The following is a 16,943-nucleotide window of genomic DNA, read 5'->3' as shown; positions in this document are numbered from 1 at the left end:
CATCAAGTGTACAAATGAAACTTTTATAGGCCTACAAGACACTCCCCTAGTAGGCTACCAATCAGGGTGAGCCGAGTGCAAAAATCCACAGACATGTGCAATTAATACTATGCTGATTTTAAAATGTGTAAATAAAGTAAAATGCAAACAGTATAATAATATACCAGTGAGATTGTGTTAAAACTTGATCATGGTAAATATACATATCCCCCTATAAGCACAATCTATGATCACGATCGTATTGATAATAAAATTACCCCGACAGCATCAAACATATGTAAAAGACAACAGAAGCCCTCATTGGTGTAAAAGAATACCGCCTCTAATTCGGATTGGCAGTTACAGTATGCATACGCCCCCATGCTAACTTGTATGTAAAAAATAACAGATAGAGCCACTTTGTTATCACCAACTAATATTAGGAAAGGGAATGATCTCAGGATGAGAGGCCAACTGGCCCCACATATATATAACCAATATCCTCTGTGGTTAACAACACGATCGTAGATCCAAACAACACACACGCCCCCTCTACTGTCAGAGTAAAGAGATTATAGTCCTCATTGGGCCAGACTTGTCACACCCATCAATTTGATTGGCCAGGTGCATTACACAACAAGAGACAGCAGCCTAACATAATGAAACAAACTGAATGTGTGCTGACAGCCTCCACTATAAGTACCCATCAGAGTAAAAGCAATATTGTACTCGCGTTGCTCAATGTGATGAATCCAACTACATCCATCACATCCAATGTATAACTGCCACAAAATCACAATTCTCCCAATCAAGAGAACCCTCATAGCGATGTCCCGATGAGACATCTACACCACCTCAGAAAATGACCAAACTCACTTCCATACATACCCGTGTGTGTTCACGATCGTGCCGATAACAAAATTACTCCGACAGCCTCAAACATATGTGAAAGACAACAAAAGTCCCCATTGGCATAAACGAACACCGCCTCCAACACGGATTGGAGGTTTCAGCATGCATACATCACTATTACAACCCGTCTGTCAATGACAACAAATAAAGCCGTTTGCGACAACCCAGAGCTGCATCAAGTAAGGGAATGATCTCAAGACAAGAGGCCGATCGGCACCACGTCCACACCACCGATATCATCTGTGATTAAAAAAAAAACGATCACAGAGCTAAACAACACTCACGCCCCCTCCACCACCAGAGTGAAGAAACTTTGAGTGCTCATTGGGACAGGCTTGTCGCACCACTCCATTTTACTGGCCAAGTGTGTTATTCAATAGAAGACAGCCACCTTATATCACAAGCCTGAGTGATCAGCAGAATTAAGCTGTACTGCAAGCCGCATGAACACCGCACACCTCAATCAGCACAAAAAACAAAAAAACAAACAGAATATGTGGTGACAAACTACAGTATAAATAACCACCAGAGTAATAGCAATATTGTACTCACAGAGCACAACGTGCTCAATATAACACTAACGATGTCAAATAAGTTTAGTGCACATGCTCAGCGTCATATCCAGAGGTTGTCTTTGGGAAATAGACGTATCAGTGCTGCCAGCATTGCTGCAGAGGTTGAAGGGGTGGGAGGTCAGCCTGTCAGTGCTCAGACCATACGCCGCACACTGCATCAAATTTGTCTGCATGGCTGTCGTCCCAGAAGGAAGCCTCTTCTAAAGATGATGTACAAGAAACCCCTGCAAACAGTTTGCTGAAGACAAGCAGACCATGCTCTGGGGACAGCACAGCTTCCTGTGAGTGCCAGTGGCACCCAGGGCTGAGCATGTTGCAGGGTCATGGGATGTGTACCCGGTCCGGTATGAGAGTGCAGTTCCCTTCCGTGTTTTGTATATGTCTAGGATGGTTACATATTCCTGTGCACCCTTCCCTTGTTTTCAGTTTGTTTGGATTTGAAAGCTTGCATTGTGTGGCTGTTTTAGGGTCTCAGGTATTGGAAAGGACCTTGACGTCTCAGGTATTGGAAAGGACCTTGACGTGGTACCTGAGCTTGTCCCATTTGGCCAGATGCGGTGACTAACCTTTCCATTTTTGCTTTTAAATCTTAGCTGAGAGCTTGTAAGTGAGTGCTGGGTTTTCTCTGTGTGTTGTATTAATTTGTTTAGTAATTTTCCCAATGGTTCTTGCACCCAGACCTGTCTGGGGTTAACTGCTTGTGGCTCTGGGGACAGCACAGCTTCCTGTGAGTGCCAGTGGCACCCAGGGCTGAGCATGTTGCAGGGTCATGGGATGTGTACCTGGTCCGGTATGAGAGTGCAGTTCCCTTCCGTGTTTTGTATATGTCTAGGGTGGTTACATATTCCTGTGCACCCTTCCCTTGTTTTCAGTTTGTTTGGATTTGAAAGCTTGCATTGTGTGGCTATTTTAGGGTCTCAGGTATTGGAAAGGACCTTGATGTCTCAGGTATTGGAAAGGACCTTGACGTGGTACCTGAGCTTGTCCCATTTGGCCAGATGCGGTGACAAACCTTTCCATTTTTGCTTTTAAATCTTAGCTGAGAGCTTGTAAGTGAGTGCTGGGTTTTCTCTGTGTGTTGTATTAATTTGTTTAGTAATTTTCCCTATGGTTCTTGCACCCAGACCTGTCTGGGGTTAACTGATTGTGGCTCTGGGAACAGCACAGCTTCCTGTGAGTGCCAGTGGAACCCAGGGCTGAGCATGTTGCAGGGTCATGGGATGTGTATCCGGTCCGGTATGAGAGTGCAGTTCCCTTCCGTGTTTTGTATATGTCTAGGGTGGTTACATATTCCTGTGCACCCTTCCCTTGTTTTCAGTTTGTTTGGATTTGAAAGCTTGCATTGTGTGGCTGTTTTAGGGTCTCAGGTATTGGAAAGGACCTTGATGTCTCAGCTATTGGAAAGGACCTTGACGTGGTACCTGAGCTTGTCCCATTTGGCCAGATGCGGTTACTAACCTTTCCATTTTTGCTTTTAAATCTTAGCTGAGAGTTTGTAAGTGAGTGCTGGCTTTTCTCTGTGTGTTGTATTAATTTGTTTTGTAATTTTCCCTATGGTTCTTGCACCCAGACCTGTCTGGGGTTAACTGATTGTGGCTCTAGGAACAGCACAGCTTCCTGTGAGTGCCAGTGGCACCCAGGGCTGAGCATGTTGCAGGGTCATGGGATGTGTACCCGGTCCGGTATGAGAGTGCAGTTCCCTTCCGTGTTTTGTATATGTCTAGGGTGGTTACATATTCCTGTGCACCCTTCCCTTGTTTTCAGTTTGTTTGGATTTGAAAGCTTGCATTGTGTGGCTGTTTTAGGGTCTCAGGTATTGGAAAAGGACCTTGATGTCTCAGGTATTGGAAAGGAACTTGACGTGGTACCTGAGCTTGTCCCATTTGGCCAGATGCGGTTACTAACCTTTCCATTTTTGCTTTTAAATCTTAGCTGAGAGTTTGTAAGTGAGTGTTGGCTTTTCTCTGTGTGTTGTATTAATTTGTTTTGTAATTTTCCCTATGATTCTTGCACCCAGACCTGTCTGGGGTTAACTGCTTGTGGCTCTGGGGACAGCACAGCTTCCTGTGAGTGCCAGTGGCACCCAGGGCTGAGCATGTTGCAGGGTCATGGGATGTGTACCCGGTCTGGTATGAGAGTGCAGATCCCTTCCATGTTTTGTATATGTCTTGGGTGGTTACATATTCCTGTGCACCCTTACATTGTTTTCAGTTTGTTTGGATTTGAAAGCTTGCATTGTGTGGCTGTTTTAGGGTCTCAGGTATTGGAAAGGACCTTGATGTCTCAGCTATTGGAAAGGACCTTGACGTGGTACCTGAGCTTGTCCCATTTGGCCAGATGCGGTGACTAACCTTTCCATTTTTGCTTTTAAATCTTAGCTGAGAGCTTGTAAGTGAGTGCTGGGTTTTCTCTGTGTGTTGTATTAATTTGTTTTGTAATTTTCCCTATGGTTCTTGCACCTAGACCTGTCTGGGGTTAACTGCTTGTGGCTCTGGGGACAGCACAGCTTCCTGTGAGTGCCAGTGGCACCCAGGGCTGAGCATGTTGCAGGGTCATGGGATGTGTACCCGGTCCGGTATGAGAGTGCAGTTCCCTTCCGTGTTTTGTATATGTCTAGGGTGGTTACATATTCCTGTGCACCCTTCCCTTGTTTTCAGTTTGTTTGGATTTGAAAGCTTGCATTGTGTGGCTGTTTTAGGGTCTCAGGTATTGGAAAGGACCTTGACGTGGTACCTGAGCTTGTCCCATTTGGCCAGATGCGGTGACTAACCTTTCCATTTTTGCTTTTAAATCTTAGCTGAGAGCTTGTAAGTGAGTGCTGGGTTTTCTCTGTGTGTTGTATTAATTTTTTTTGTAATTTTCCCTATGGTTCTTGCACCCAGACCTGTCTGGGGTTAACTGCTTGTGGCTCTGGGGACAGCACAGCTTCCTGTGAGTGCCAGTGGCACCCAGGGCTGAGCATGTTGCAGGGTCATGGGATGTGTACCCGGTCCGGTATGAGAGTGCAGATCCCTTCCATGTTTTGTATATGTCTAGGGTCGTTACATATTCCTGTGCACCCTTACATTGTTTTCAGTTTGTTTGGATTTGAAAGCTTGCATTGTGTGGCTGTTTTAGGGTCTCAGGTATTGGAAAGGACCTTGACATCTCAGCTATTGGAAAGGACCTTGACATGGTACCTGAGCTTGTCCCATTTGGCCAGATGCGGTGACTAACCTTTCCATTTTTGCTTTTAAATCTTAGCTGAGAGCTTGTAAGTGAGTGCTGGCTTTTCTCTGTGTGTTGTATTAATTTGTTTTGTAATTTTCCCTATGGTTCTTGCACCCAGACCTGTCTGGGGTTAACTGCTTGTGGCTCTGGGGACAGCACAGCTTCCTGTGAGTGCCAGTGGCACCCAGGGCTGAGCATGTTGCAGGGTCATGGGATGTGTACCCGGTCCGGTATGAGAGTGCAGTTCCCTTCCGTGTTTTGTATATGTCTAGGGTGGTTACATATTCCTGTGCACCCTTCCCTTGTTTTCAGTTTGTTTGGATTTGAAAGCTTGCATTGTGTGGCTGTTTTAGGGCCTCAGGTATTGGAAAGGACCTTGATGTGGTACCTGAGCTTGTCCCATTTGGCCAGATGCGGTGACTAACCTTTCCATTTTTGCTTTTAAATCTTAGCTGAGAGCTTGTAAGTGAGTGCTGGCTTTTCTCTGTGTGTTGTATTAATTTGTTTTGTAATTTTCCCTATGGTTCTTGCACCCAGACCTGTCTGGGGTTAACTGCTTGTGGCTCTGGGGACAGCACAGCTTCCTGTGAGTGCCAGTGGCACCCAGGGCTGAGCATGTTGCAGGGTCATGGGATGTGTACCCGGTCCGGTATGAGAGTGCAGATCCCTTCCATGTTTTGTATATGTCTTGGGTGGTTACATATTCCTGTGCACCCTTACATTGTTTTCAGTTTGTTTGGATTTGAAAGCTTGCATTGTGTGGCTGTTTTAGGGTCTCAGGTATTGGAAAGGACCTTGATGTCTCAGCTATTGGAAAGGACCTTGACGTGGTACCTGAGCTTGTCCCATTTGGCCAGATGCGGTGACTAACCTTTCCATTTTTGCTTTTAAATCTTAGCTGAGAGCTTGTAAGTGAGTGCTGGCTTTTCTCTGTGTGTTGTATTAATTTGTTTTGTAATTTTCCCTATGGTTCTTGCACCCAGACCTGTCTGGGGTTAACTGCTTGTGGCTCTGGGGACAGCACAGCTTCCTGTGAGTGCCAGTGGCACCCAGGGCTGAGCATGTTGCAGGGTCATGGGATGTGTACCCGGTCCGGTATGAGAGTGCAGTTCCCTTCCGTGTTTTGTATATGTCTAGGGTGGTTACATATTCCTGTGCACCCTTCCCTTGTTTTCAGTTTGTTTGGATTTGAAAGCTTGCATTGTGTGGCTGTTTTAGGGTCTCAGGTATTGGAAAGGACCTTGATGTGGTACCTGAGCTTGTCCCATTTGGCCAGATGCGGTGACTAACCTTTCCATTTTTGCTTTTAAATCTTAGCTGAGAGCTTGTAAGTGAGTGCTGGGTTTTCTCTGTGTGTTGTATTAATTTGTTTTGTAATTTTCCCTATGGTTCTTGCACCCAGACCTGTCTGGGGTTAACTGCTTGTGGCTCTGGGGACAGCACAGCTTCCTGTGAGTGCCAGTGGCACCCAGGGCTGAGCATGTTGCAGGGTCATGGGATGTGTACCCGGTCCGGTATGAGAGTGCAGATCCCTTCCATGTTTTGTATATGTCTTGGGTGGTTACATATTCCTGTGCACCCTTACATTGTTTTCAGTTTGTTTGGATTTGAAAGCTTGCATTGTGTGGCTGTTTTAGGGTCTCAGGTATTGGAAAGGACCTTGACGTCTCAGCTATTGGAAAGGACCTTGACGTGGTACCTGAGCTTGTCCCATTTGGCCAGATGCAGTGACTAACTTTTCCATTTTTGCTTTTAAAGCTTAGCTGAGAGCTTGTAAGTGAGTGCTGGCTTTTCTCTGTGTGTTGTATTAATTTGTTTTGTAATTTTCCCTATGGTTCTTGCACCCAGACCTGTCTGGGGTTAACTGCTTGTGGCTCTGGGGACAGCACAGCTTCCTGTGAGTGCCAGTGGCACCCAGGGCTGAGCATGTTGCAGGGTCATGGGATGTGTACCCGGTCCGGTATGAGAGTGCAGTTCCCTTCCGTTTTTTGTATATGTCTAGGGTGGTTACATATTCCTGTGCACCCTTCCCTTGTTTTCAGTTTGTTTGGATTTGAAAGCTTGCATTGTGTGGCTGCTTTAGGGTCTCAGGTATTGGAAAGGACCTTGACGTGGTACCTGAGCTTGTCTCATTTGGCCAGATGCGGTGACTAACCTTTCCATTTTTGCTTTTAAATCTTAGCTGAGAGCTTGTAAGTGAGTGCTGGGTTTTCTCTGTGTGTTGTATTAATTTGTTTTGTAATTTTCCCTATGGTTCTTGCACCCAGACCTGTCTGGGGTTAACTGCTTGTGGCTCTGGGGACAGCACAGCTTCCTGTGAGTGCCAGTGGCACCCAGGGCTGAGCATGTTGCAGGGTCATGGGATGTGTACCCGGTCCAGTATGAGAGTGCAGTTCCCTTCCGTGTTTTGTATATATATATATATACAGTATATATATATATATATATATATGTGTGTGTGTGTGTGTGTGTGTGTGTGTGTGTGTGTGCAATAGGGCCCTTTGTAGTCGTAGCCAAGTATATAAAAAGGTAAAAGCATATTTATGCAATATTTATTTTTAATAAAGTGTTATACTGTGTATTTCCTGTAAATATTTCACTTTCCAATTTTCTGCACATAGCAGAATATGTTTTATGTATTTTTAAATAAATATTCATATATATATATATATATATATATATATATATATATATATGTATATCTCTATACTTATATATAATCATGTATATATATATATATAGGTATTGATATATATTGTACCAAAATACCATATGTATAAAAAGTTCCAAGGTAATTTTGCACTCCAATAACCAACTCACTTAGCAGCTGCCAGGGTGCAAAATAAAGGTAATGCAGTTTTCCAGGAAGAGACTGCACTCACTGGGCTTGTATAAAAAATAGCTTTTATTTAACACAGGTTAAAATAGGAAATAGAGCATGACGTTTCGATGCCCTACTGGCATCTTTATCAAATGTCCCCAAGTAGTTAGAATAGCAACATCACCAGTGTGATGTCCCAAAGGGAACATATCCTGCTATGTGAAGAACTTTGGAATGTGAAATGTTCATATTTTCATCTTGAGTTAGCGCAATTGAGAATATGCTATCTGATTTGTGCGCGAGTAGGGTTTTTTCCCACTTTTTTGTGTCCATTGACTTTAATGGGGAATACGTTAACATGCGTGTGATATTCTAAGTTCGGCTTTTTGCACGCAACGGTTTACAGCTTGTTTGAAAAGCTTATTTTCAACTTGTAATAAGAGCACCACCCTACACGCGCAAAAAAATTCTAGCGGAGTTAGCACGCGAGTGGGAGCTCTAAATACTGCTTATAATCTGGCCCTAAATCTGAGTGAGGTAGATGCATTGTTTAATGCTAGATCGTTTTAATATTCTAATGTTTATCCTAGTCTAAATTCTGAGGTTTGGTCTCAGCCGGGTTAGATATTTTAAAACTCTCAGATGTTATCCTCTATATTCCTTAAAAGGACATGAAACCAACAATTTTGCTTTCATGATTCAAATAGAGCATACAATTTTAAACAATTTTCCAATTTTCTTCTATTATTTAATTTGCTTAATTTTCTTGGCATCCTTTGTGGAAAAGCATATCTAGAGGTGGGAGCTAGCTACTTATTGGTGGCTGCACATATATGCCTCTTGTTATTGGCTTAGTAATGTTTTCAGCTAACTCCAAGTAGTATATTGCTGCTCATTCAATAAAGGATACCAAGAAAATTAAGCAAAATTGTAAATAGAAGTAAATTGTAAAGTTGTATAGAATTGCATGCTCTATCTGAATCATCAAAGAAAAATTTTGGGTTTCATTTCCCTTTAAGTAAATTTGAGTTAAAACCTTGGGAAGCTATGCCTAAGATTTATACACCTATTTTCATATTTTCCAAATGTTAAACTTAAAAGACTCTATGGGGTCAATTTATTAATGTGTGAGCGGACATGATACAATGTAACGTATCATGTCCGCTGCAAATTGATAAATGCCGACAGCATACGCTGTCAGCATTTATCATTGCACTAGCAGTTCTTGTGAACTGCTGTGCAATGCCGCCCCCTGCAGATTCACGGCCAACCGGCCGCTAGCAGGGGGTGTCAATCAATCCGATCGTATTCGATCAGGTTGATTTCTGTCTGCCGCCTCAGAGCAGGCGGACAGGTTATAAAGCAACGGTCTTTAGACCGCTGCTTCATATCTTCTGTTTTCAGGCTCGCCGGAAACACAGGGCATCAAGATCCGTACGGAGCTTGATAAATTAACCCCTATGGATAAAATGCTTGACTCTGAATTTCAAACCATCTACTTTTCTTGAATACATTTATTTAAGTTTAAAGAAAGGGCCCATGAAAGCAATGCCGCTGTACACAGATAATACACTGTCATTAGTTCTTTCCGCTGGATATAATTAGACATTAGTTCTTGTAAAACCGAAACCTGAACTCTCACCCATCTCTCTGTCACTTCATTAATAAGCTCAGATTAACATAGGAACAAGTGATACTAGAGACACTGGTGAAACCTTTCAAACATAATGAATCAAGGGAAGCAAGAAAGCTAAACGTATGTATACAATGTCCAAGAATCACTAAGCTTTTAGCTATATCTCTCCAATTCCCCTAGTCCTTAAACTAGTAAGGTCATTTATAAAGGTGCATTTTTATAAGTCATACTTAATCATGTATTTAAAAATGCAATAAATGTTGGTACTGTTCCTTGGTTTTAAACAAATTTTGAATGTTTGCCTAACGTTTTCCTTTTTTGCAGAACAGTTAATTTATTAAAATATCAAATGCAAAATTTACATATTTGAATATTAACATTCAAATGCTGATAGACTTCAATTTAAGCCTGTTGCACTGAATATTCAAGTATAAGGCTTCATTTATCAAACTGCGAATGCAGATTGGGAGGCCCTTTTGCTGCAGGCTCGCATGATTGAGCATGTAGCTGATAGTTGGGAAGCAGCGATCATCAAACCGCTGCTTCTGAACTTTTACGTCAGCGGATTAAATCACCCGGGACAGCCCCTAATAGCTAGCTCCTGGGCATGAGTAGGGGGCGAGTGCTTGTGCAATGTTAAATACGGGTATCATATTGCTGCCTGCTTTTTGCGATCCTGGGCTGACAGGTTTGCGGAAATTAACCTTGTCCATCGGCGCTTTATTAAATGGTGCCAATAATATTTAAATGTTGCATTTGAATATTCAGACTTTACTTTTGAAATTTATATGCTAACATTAGTCTAAATTCTGACATTCACTCATCCCTACTATTGAATATATTTGATATTTTTGTAGTGTCTCTTAATGCATTCTTTGCTAAAAGGAATATGCAAAACTTCGTAACGCAATATGAAAGAGTACATACGGTTTTCTCAGTGTTTTCAAACACTTCTCTTGCCTCTTCATAACTACATTTTTCTTCTAAACATTCTCGTTCAAGATTCCCAGGAACAAATTCCTCCAGTCGGCCTGTATTGTATCTTTTTGTTCGTGTCAAGATGCTGCTTGCAGATTTATCAGACAGGAATACTGCAGGCATATAAAATAAAATTGTAATTTCGTATTGCCCATTTTTTCAGCTTTTCTAGTTCCTATGTTATAGCACAAATACAAGCATAACTAAACTTACTCCTTTTGATTTGATTAAACAGTTAATCAGACACAATTAATATCATTTGTGTACGTATTTGTTTTTATTTGCAGGGATCAGTACAATACATTACATTTAGGGCTAGATTAGGAGTGGCAAGCTAACTGTAGTGCTCAAGCAATTTATGGTATTTCTTGGCTTTTTGCGCGCAATGGAAATAGCTTGAGTATTACGATTTGAAAGTAAATGTGTTTGCTTGAGTGCAATCAAATTTAACTATTTCTTAAAGTTACATAGACTTTAAAAAAATAATCAAAATTAGTAAAATCACTGCTGTATCTAAATCTAAAAATAAATGTATTCAAATATAAAATAGAAAGTGCAAAGCTTAAATGGAATATTACTGAAAGGACCGAAACTGAAGTGTAAAGTAAAAGTTACTTAAAATTGAATGCCCTGCGGCCAATTTACCAACGGTCGGACAGACATGATCCGCACAGCGAATCATGTCCGCCCGACATCGCTGAATGCTGACAGCATATGCTGTACGCATTTAACATTGCACAAGAAGTTCTGATGAACTGCTTGTGCAATGCCGCCCCCTGCAGATTCATGGCCAATCGGCTGCTAGCAGGGAGTGTAAATCAACCCGATCGTATCTGATCGGGATGATTGCTGTCCACCGCATCAGAGGCAGCGGACAAGTAAAGGAGCAGTGGTCTTAAGACCGCTGCCTCTTAACTCCTGTTTCTGGTAAGCCTGAAGGCTTGCGTGGAAACAGGTACATTAAGGGGCCATACGGCCTTTAATAAGGGCTTGTTTCCATTGAGCCATAATTCGGTTTGCGTGCACTCGCAAACCAGTAAATATGTTGTCGGAAGCAATATCGTTTATCGACTGCTTCCAACGGCCCGTTATAACCCATTTTTGGCAACCGGACTCCGACTGGTGAAAACATTATCGTGTCCCATACAAAGTATAGGAAGCTGCTAATCTTTAAATTATACCCGGTTTCCAATGCCCACGCAAACCGTAAAAATAGAGGCTGCCGATACACTAACAAAAATTACACCCAGCTCAACTAGGTGTAAAACAGGAAAAAAGTGCTCTTTGTGACCTTTTTCCCATTGAAATCTAACTAGACACATCAAGACCCCTCTATCTGCCACCCCCTCACATTGCAACTTATAATAAATGTATTAACCACTAAACCGCCATGCCCCCACATCGCAAAGTACCTATTTAAACTATTAACCCCTAATCCGCTATCCCCCCACATCGCAACTTAAAATAAATGTATTAAAATCTAAACCGCCATGCCCCACAATGCAAACTATCTATTAAATCTAGTAACCTCCTAATCCGCCATGCCCCCACAATGCAAACTATCTATTTAAACTATTAACCCCTAATCCACCATTAACCCACATCTCAATTAACCTAATAAATCTATTAACCCCTAAACCGCCAACGGGGGGGGGGGGCTTTTTTATTTTCATAGGTATTAGGTTTAATTTTTTAATTTTTGATAATTTTGTTTATTATTTTATGTAATGTTAGACTTTTTTATTTTCTGTAATTTTAGCTTAATTGAAACTTTTTATTTTTTAAGTAATGTTAGCTTTTTTATTTAAAATTGTAATGTAGTATTATTTTAATTTATGTAATAGAGTTAATCTAGGGGTTGTTAAGTTAGGGGGCTTAGTGATTAGTTATTTGCATTGTGGGGTTTGGTGGTTTAGGGGTTAATAGATATATTAGGTTAATTGTGATGTGGGTTAATGGCGGATTAGGGGTTAATAGTTTAAATAGGTAGTTTTTGTTGTGGGAGCATGGTGGCTTAAGGGTTAATAGATTAAATAGATAGTTTGCGTTGTAGGGGAATGGAGGAATAGGGGTTAATAGATTTAATAGTTTGCATTGTGGGGGATGGCGGTTTAGGGGTTAATAACTTTGATAGATACTTTGCGGTATGGAGGTTGGTGGATTAGGGGTTTAATACATTAATTATTGCATTGGGGGGGTTGCAGTTGAGAGTTAGATATTGCGCATGCGTTAGGTGTTTGATTTTATTTTAGCAGCGAGCGACGGGTAAAATATACGCGCTACACTTGTATACGGTGCGGTATATGCGATCAAGTGTAGTGTATAGTCTGATTACCATAGTAACCTATTAATGTTTTAGAAATCCGGCATTGGGTGGAAGCGTTAAACAACCTACGTGAAAAGAGCGACCCATCGCAAAGCGGAAACCTTTTCAATGGAAACCTGGTACTAAAATGGAGCCGTAAATTACTTTTAGCTGCTGGCCGCTTCGGTAGCTTTCTGCTCCATTTTTAACGGCTCAATGGAAGCGAGCCCTTTATCGGCCCCCCTATCTGAATGATGAAAGTTTAATTTTGACTAGACTTGTCCCTTTAAATTCAATTGCGCTTGAGCGAATGAGTTTACTTTCAACTTGTAATACATGTGCTACTTCCGGCATGTGCAAACACTCCTTATCACTTGTGTGTAACAGTTAGCGCTCCACTTGATATCTAGCCCTGAATGTTTGTTTACAATTGTACTTATTTGTTTGGGCATTTTAAAAGTATCAGTTATAAAATTAGGCAAAATTATGTATAAGTGTATATGTCACACATGTATATATATATATAATTTATTATGAATACTTAACACATAATCATTTTAGTAAATAATTCTACTTTAAAGGATATGAAGCAGAATTTTGTTCTTTTATGATTCAGATAGAACATAAAATTTTAAACAACTTTCCAATTTACTTATTTTATAAAATTTTCTTCATTCTCTTGGTACCGATTATTAAAAGAGCTGCGATGTACTACTGGGAGCTAGTGAGCCAACGACAACAGGGAAATATGTGCAGCCACCAATCAGTAGCTAGGTCCCAGTAGTACATTGCTGCTTCTGAGCCTATCTAGCTATGCTTTTCAACAAAGGATTTATATTATATTACAAAGATGCTTCTATCCAAAATTGAAATGCACAAATGCATTTCAATTGGGCCCTTTCTGTTCCTTAACCCCATTTAATTTAATGCCCAAAAAATGCAATTATAGCAATAGTTTTAGAATGTTGAAATTTAAACATGTTCTAATAAAGTTATTTAAAAAGAGGTTGACATTACAAAACTAATTCAATGTCACATTATATAGAACTAGCATATACGAAAAGAGAGAAGTGCTCAACCAACATATATCAGTATGTGCGAAGTATATGGAACTGACAGCAAAATATCCCACAACAGTAGACATATTGTACTACTGTGCCCTTAATACCATGGGTGTCCTTTAGTGGGTAAATGAAATGACTTGAATAAAATAATAAATAATTATTAATTATAATTGTTTTTGCATATTTGTAAAGCACCATCAAATTCTGTAGCACTGATATCAATATAAATAATAATAATCATAATGATACACGTGAAAATATGCAGCAAGAGAGAGTTTCTTGCTGTACTTATGAATAACACATAGTTTTATAAAAGGAATCTCAAGTTCCTGTTAATCGTTGGAAATAAAAAACAAAATTCCAGGGGTATTTGCTTCAAAATAAAGACAAATATTTAAAATAATCTACTTATATCCAAAAATCAATTAAATGTAATCTGATCACCACAGCAATATGCTAAAAAAGTAAGGTGTAATTTAATCTAATGAAAAAATAAGGGTATGTTTATTAGTACCACAGATTAATAAATCAGTTCTACCAAGCAATACAGCAATAAGCAATACATTTTCAAGTGAGTGATAAATTATGCCACAGGCATGACAAATCTAGGCAATTAGTTTCATTAAAAAAGATAATAAATTAAAAATAACACACCTGTTCTTTCCGCACTGCAAAAACAACAAAGCAGATAAACTAACAGAATAGCAGAAATGCGTGCCATCTTCTTTCTCTAAATTTTCTTTTAACTGGAAATTAAGCAACTGTTAAAGCAGAATCAATGATTCCAAAGTACACATGGTTTGTGTTTACATTGGTGTTATGCGTACATGTTCAATTGCACAGACAGATTATGTGTTGTAAGTCACAGAATACCAAATACCAATGGAAATATTTACGTAAAGTGCATGCTAACAAGTATTACTATGTGACTGTATGAGTTGTGTGATGTTATTTACGTTATTGCAGTTTGTCACTGTGATCTTCTTGTGCACATGTGTATTACAAGGAAATTTGAGCTTGCCTGTAATTGGCAACAAATTTGTTTTACTCATGGTCACTCAAGAAAAATGCCTATTTTAATTTGAGGTCCATGTTGTGCAGAAAATATCTATGCTAAATACATATATATTTGATTTTTTTAAACTTGATTATTACAATTTTTGTGTGATCCAATAACTAGCAGTTAGAAATTGTGTGGTAGACTGTGATCTACCTATTCAGCATGCACGGAACAAAAACTATCACAGATCATTTTAACTTCAAACATTTATTGAAACGTAAAATAAAAAATGATTCTATTTCCAGATCACCATGACTTTTAAATTCAATTTTCAGATAATATCAATTTAAAGTTATGAGGATCTGCTACTGAAAACTATTTCTAAGCATTGGGAATTAACTCTCCCTGTTTTTTTCTACTGTATACTGTAAGCCACATTGTATAACCAAATGTAGGGCTAAATTGTAAGTGGAGCAATATTAAGCGCTATCGCTCGAGTGTAAACTTTGCTAGATGGAAGATTTTTGCGAACGTCGGGTAGCGCTTGTATTAAAAGTTGAAAGTAAAAAGTTTGACTTCGAGCGAAACCCGATTCACGCAAACAGATGGACTTCAGATATTGCGACCGCATTAACATATTCTCCCCATAGACTTCAATGGAGCTCACAAACAAAAACAAACCTATCACCCATACTTGCGCGCTAACCTGCATTTATTCAAGAGTGCTTTATCCAACATGAATATTTCATATTCCAATGTTCTTCAGATAGGAGAATATCTTCTATTTATTCTCAAATAAAGATTTCTATATAGATCAGATGATTTTTTGGTAACATAATATATATATATATATATATATATATATATATATATATACACCTTCATTTATATATATAATAAATTCACCACAGAAGGCACTCTCCGGTAATTATAATTACCGGAGAGTGCCTTCTGTGGTGAATTTATTATGCATATGGTTTGAAGAGCACCCTGGAAGCTGCTATGCTGGGTTCTATTCGGGGATTATGCTTATTATATATATATATATATATATATATATATATATATATTGTATATAATATTTGTGTATATAGATATATACAATATTACAAAGGAACATATTCTCTTATGTGAAGAACATTGGTATGTAAAATATTTACAGTTCATACACAGTTAAACACATTATAAAATAAAAATGAATAAAAATGTTTTTTCATGCTTTCAGGTATTTGACTGGAAAGGGCTCCAATGTACACATATATGTGTGTGTTTATATATATATATATATATTAGGTGGTTTTAAAGGGAGTGGTGTGGTGGGGTCCAGGGGAAAAGGTGTGAATAGGTGGGGGTACTAATAGAGAGTGATACTTTCAATGGGTTATTTGGTTATGAGTGGTTGTGTATTAAGTGAGGTTACATTGGGTCTTGGGTGGGAGGTTTTAAAAATGCATAATTAGCATTTTCAAGGGAGGTTTTAGCTTCCTGCAAAGTGAGCTACAACAGTTGTAAACTCGTGGGAAAACCGCTCTACCCATTCTTCATCTATTATTGCCTCTTTTAAATGTTACCCTTGTATTTTGCACCTATGTTTTTAGCTCTATGGAACTTATTGGTGCTCTACAAATAAATAAATAAATAACGATGGGCAGGCAGTGTTGAGTGTTCTGTTGGGTATTGGTGGGATAAGGTGTTAGGTAACACATAGGTGAGTGTTAAGTGGGTGGAATTAGATGTTAGATGCCACATTAAAAGCTGACTAGAGCTCATGTTTTGTCAAACCAAACACATGATTATATGCAGCAGATTCATTGAGCTTTATACACATATTAATCATGTCAATTTAGAGTGATACACTTCTTTAAAGTTTATTTTCTATTAACAAACAGGTAGGTTACAAGTTATGCGTGCTATAGGGAATTATTTCCCCCCCTATAGCGCAGCTATTACAAGTTTTGAAACAGCCAGGTTGTGAGTGCGATATGGTTGCATTGAGCTCCATACCGCACAAAATACAAGCGCTCTTTTGACGTGCTCATGCACGCTTTCCCCATAGACATCAAAGGGGAGAAGGTGTCAGAAAAAAACTAATGCCTGAAGCGCGGAGTGAAAAGCTCCGTAACGCAGCCCCATTGATGTGTATGGGGAAAAAAAGATACGTTTAAACCTAACACCCTAACATAAACCCTAAGTCTAAACACCCCTAATCTGCTGCCCCCGACATCGCCGACACCTACTTAATGTTATTAACCCCTAATCTGCCGCTCCCGATATCGCCCCCACCAAAATAAAGTTATTAAACCCATAATCTACCCCTAATCTACCCCTCCCGATATCGCGGCCACTATATTAAAGTTATTAACCCCTATTCCCCTGCACCCCAACATAGCCCACACTACAATAAAGATATTAACCCCTATTCCGCCACTCCTAGACATCGCCGCCACTTAATAAAGTTATTAA

At 39.7% G+C, this 16,943-nt stretch overlaps 1 protein-coding gene across 2 annotated transcripts in view; it reads right to left on the bottom strand.

Annotated features, from left to right (window-relative positions):
- The window catches only part of F9 (coagulation factor IX), a 156,109-nt gene extending 141,889 nt beyond the window's left edge, over positions 1 to 14,220 (bottom strand). For both annotated transcript variants that reach the window (XM_053699242.1, XM_053699243.1), the window contains exons 1-2: positions 14,135 to 14,220; positions 10,061 to 10,224 (exon numbers count right to left, since the gene is read on the bottom strand). In XM_053699242.1, the coding sequence (XP_053555217.1) occupies positions 10,061 to 10,224; positions 14,135 to 14,201 (231 nt within the window). In that variant the 5' untranslated portion in view covers positions 14,202 to 14,220. The remainder of the gene's footprint in view (positions 1 to 10,060; positions 10,225 to 14,134) is intronic.
- Between the last annotated feature and the right edge of the window lie 2,723 nt (positions 14,221 to 16,943).

This window comes from Bombina bombina, chromosome 1 (genome assembly GCF_027579735.1).
Source record: "Bombina bombina isolate aBomBom1 chromosome 1, aBomBom1.pri, whole genome shotgun sequence".
Classification (NCBI taxonomy): domain Eukaryota; kingdom Metazoa; phylum Chordata; class Amphibia; order Anura; family Bombinatoridae; genus Bombina; species Bombina bombina.
This window is presented reverse-complemented; position numbering and strand designations above follow the sequence as displayed.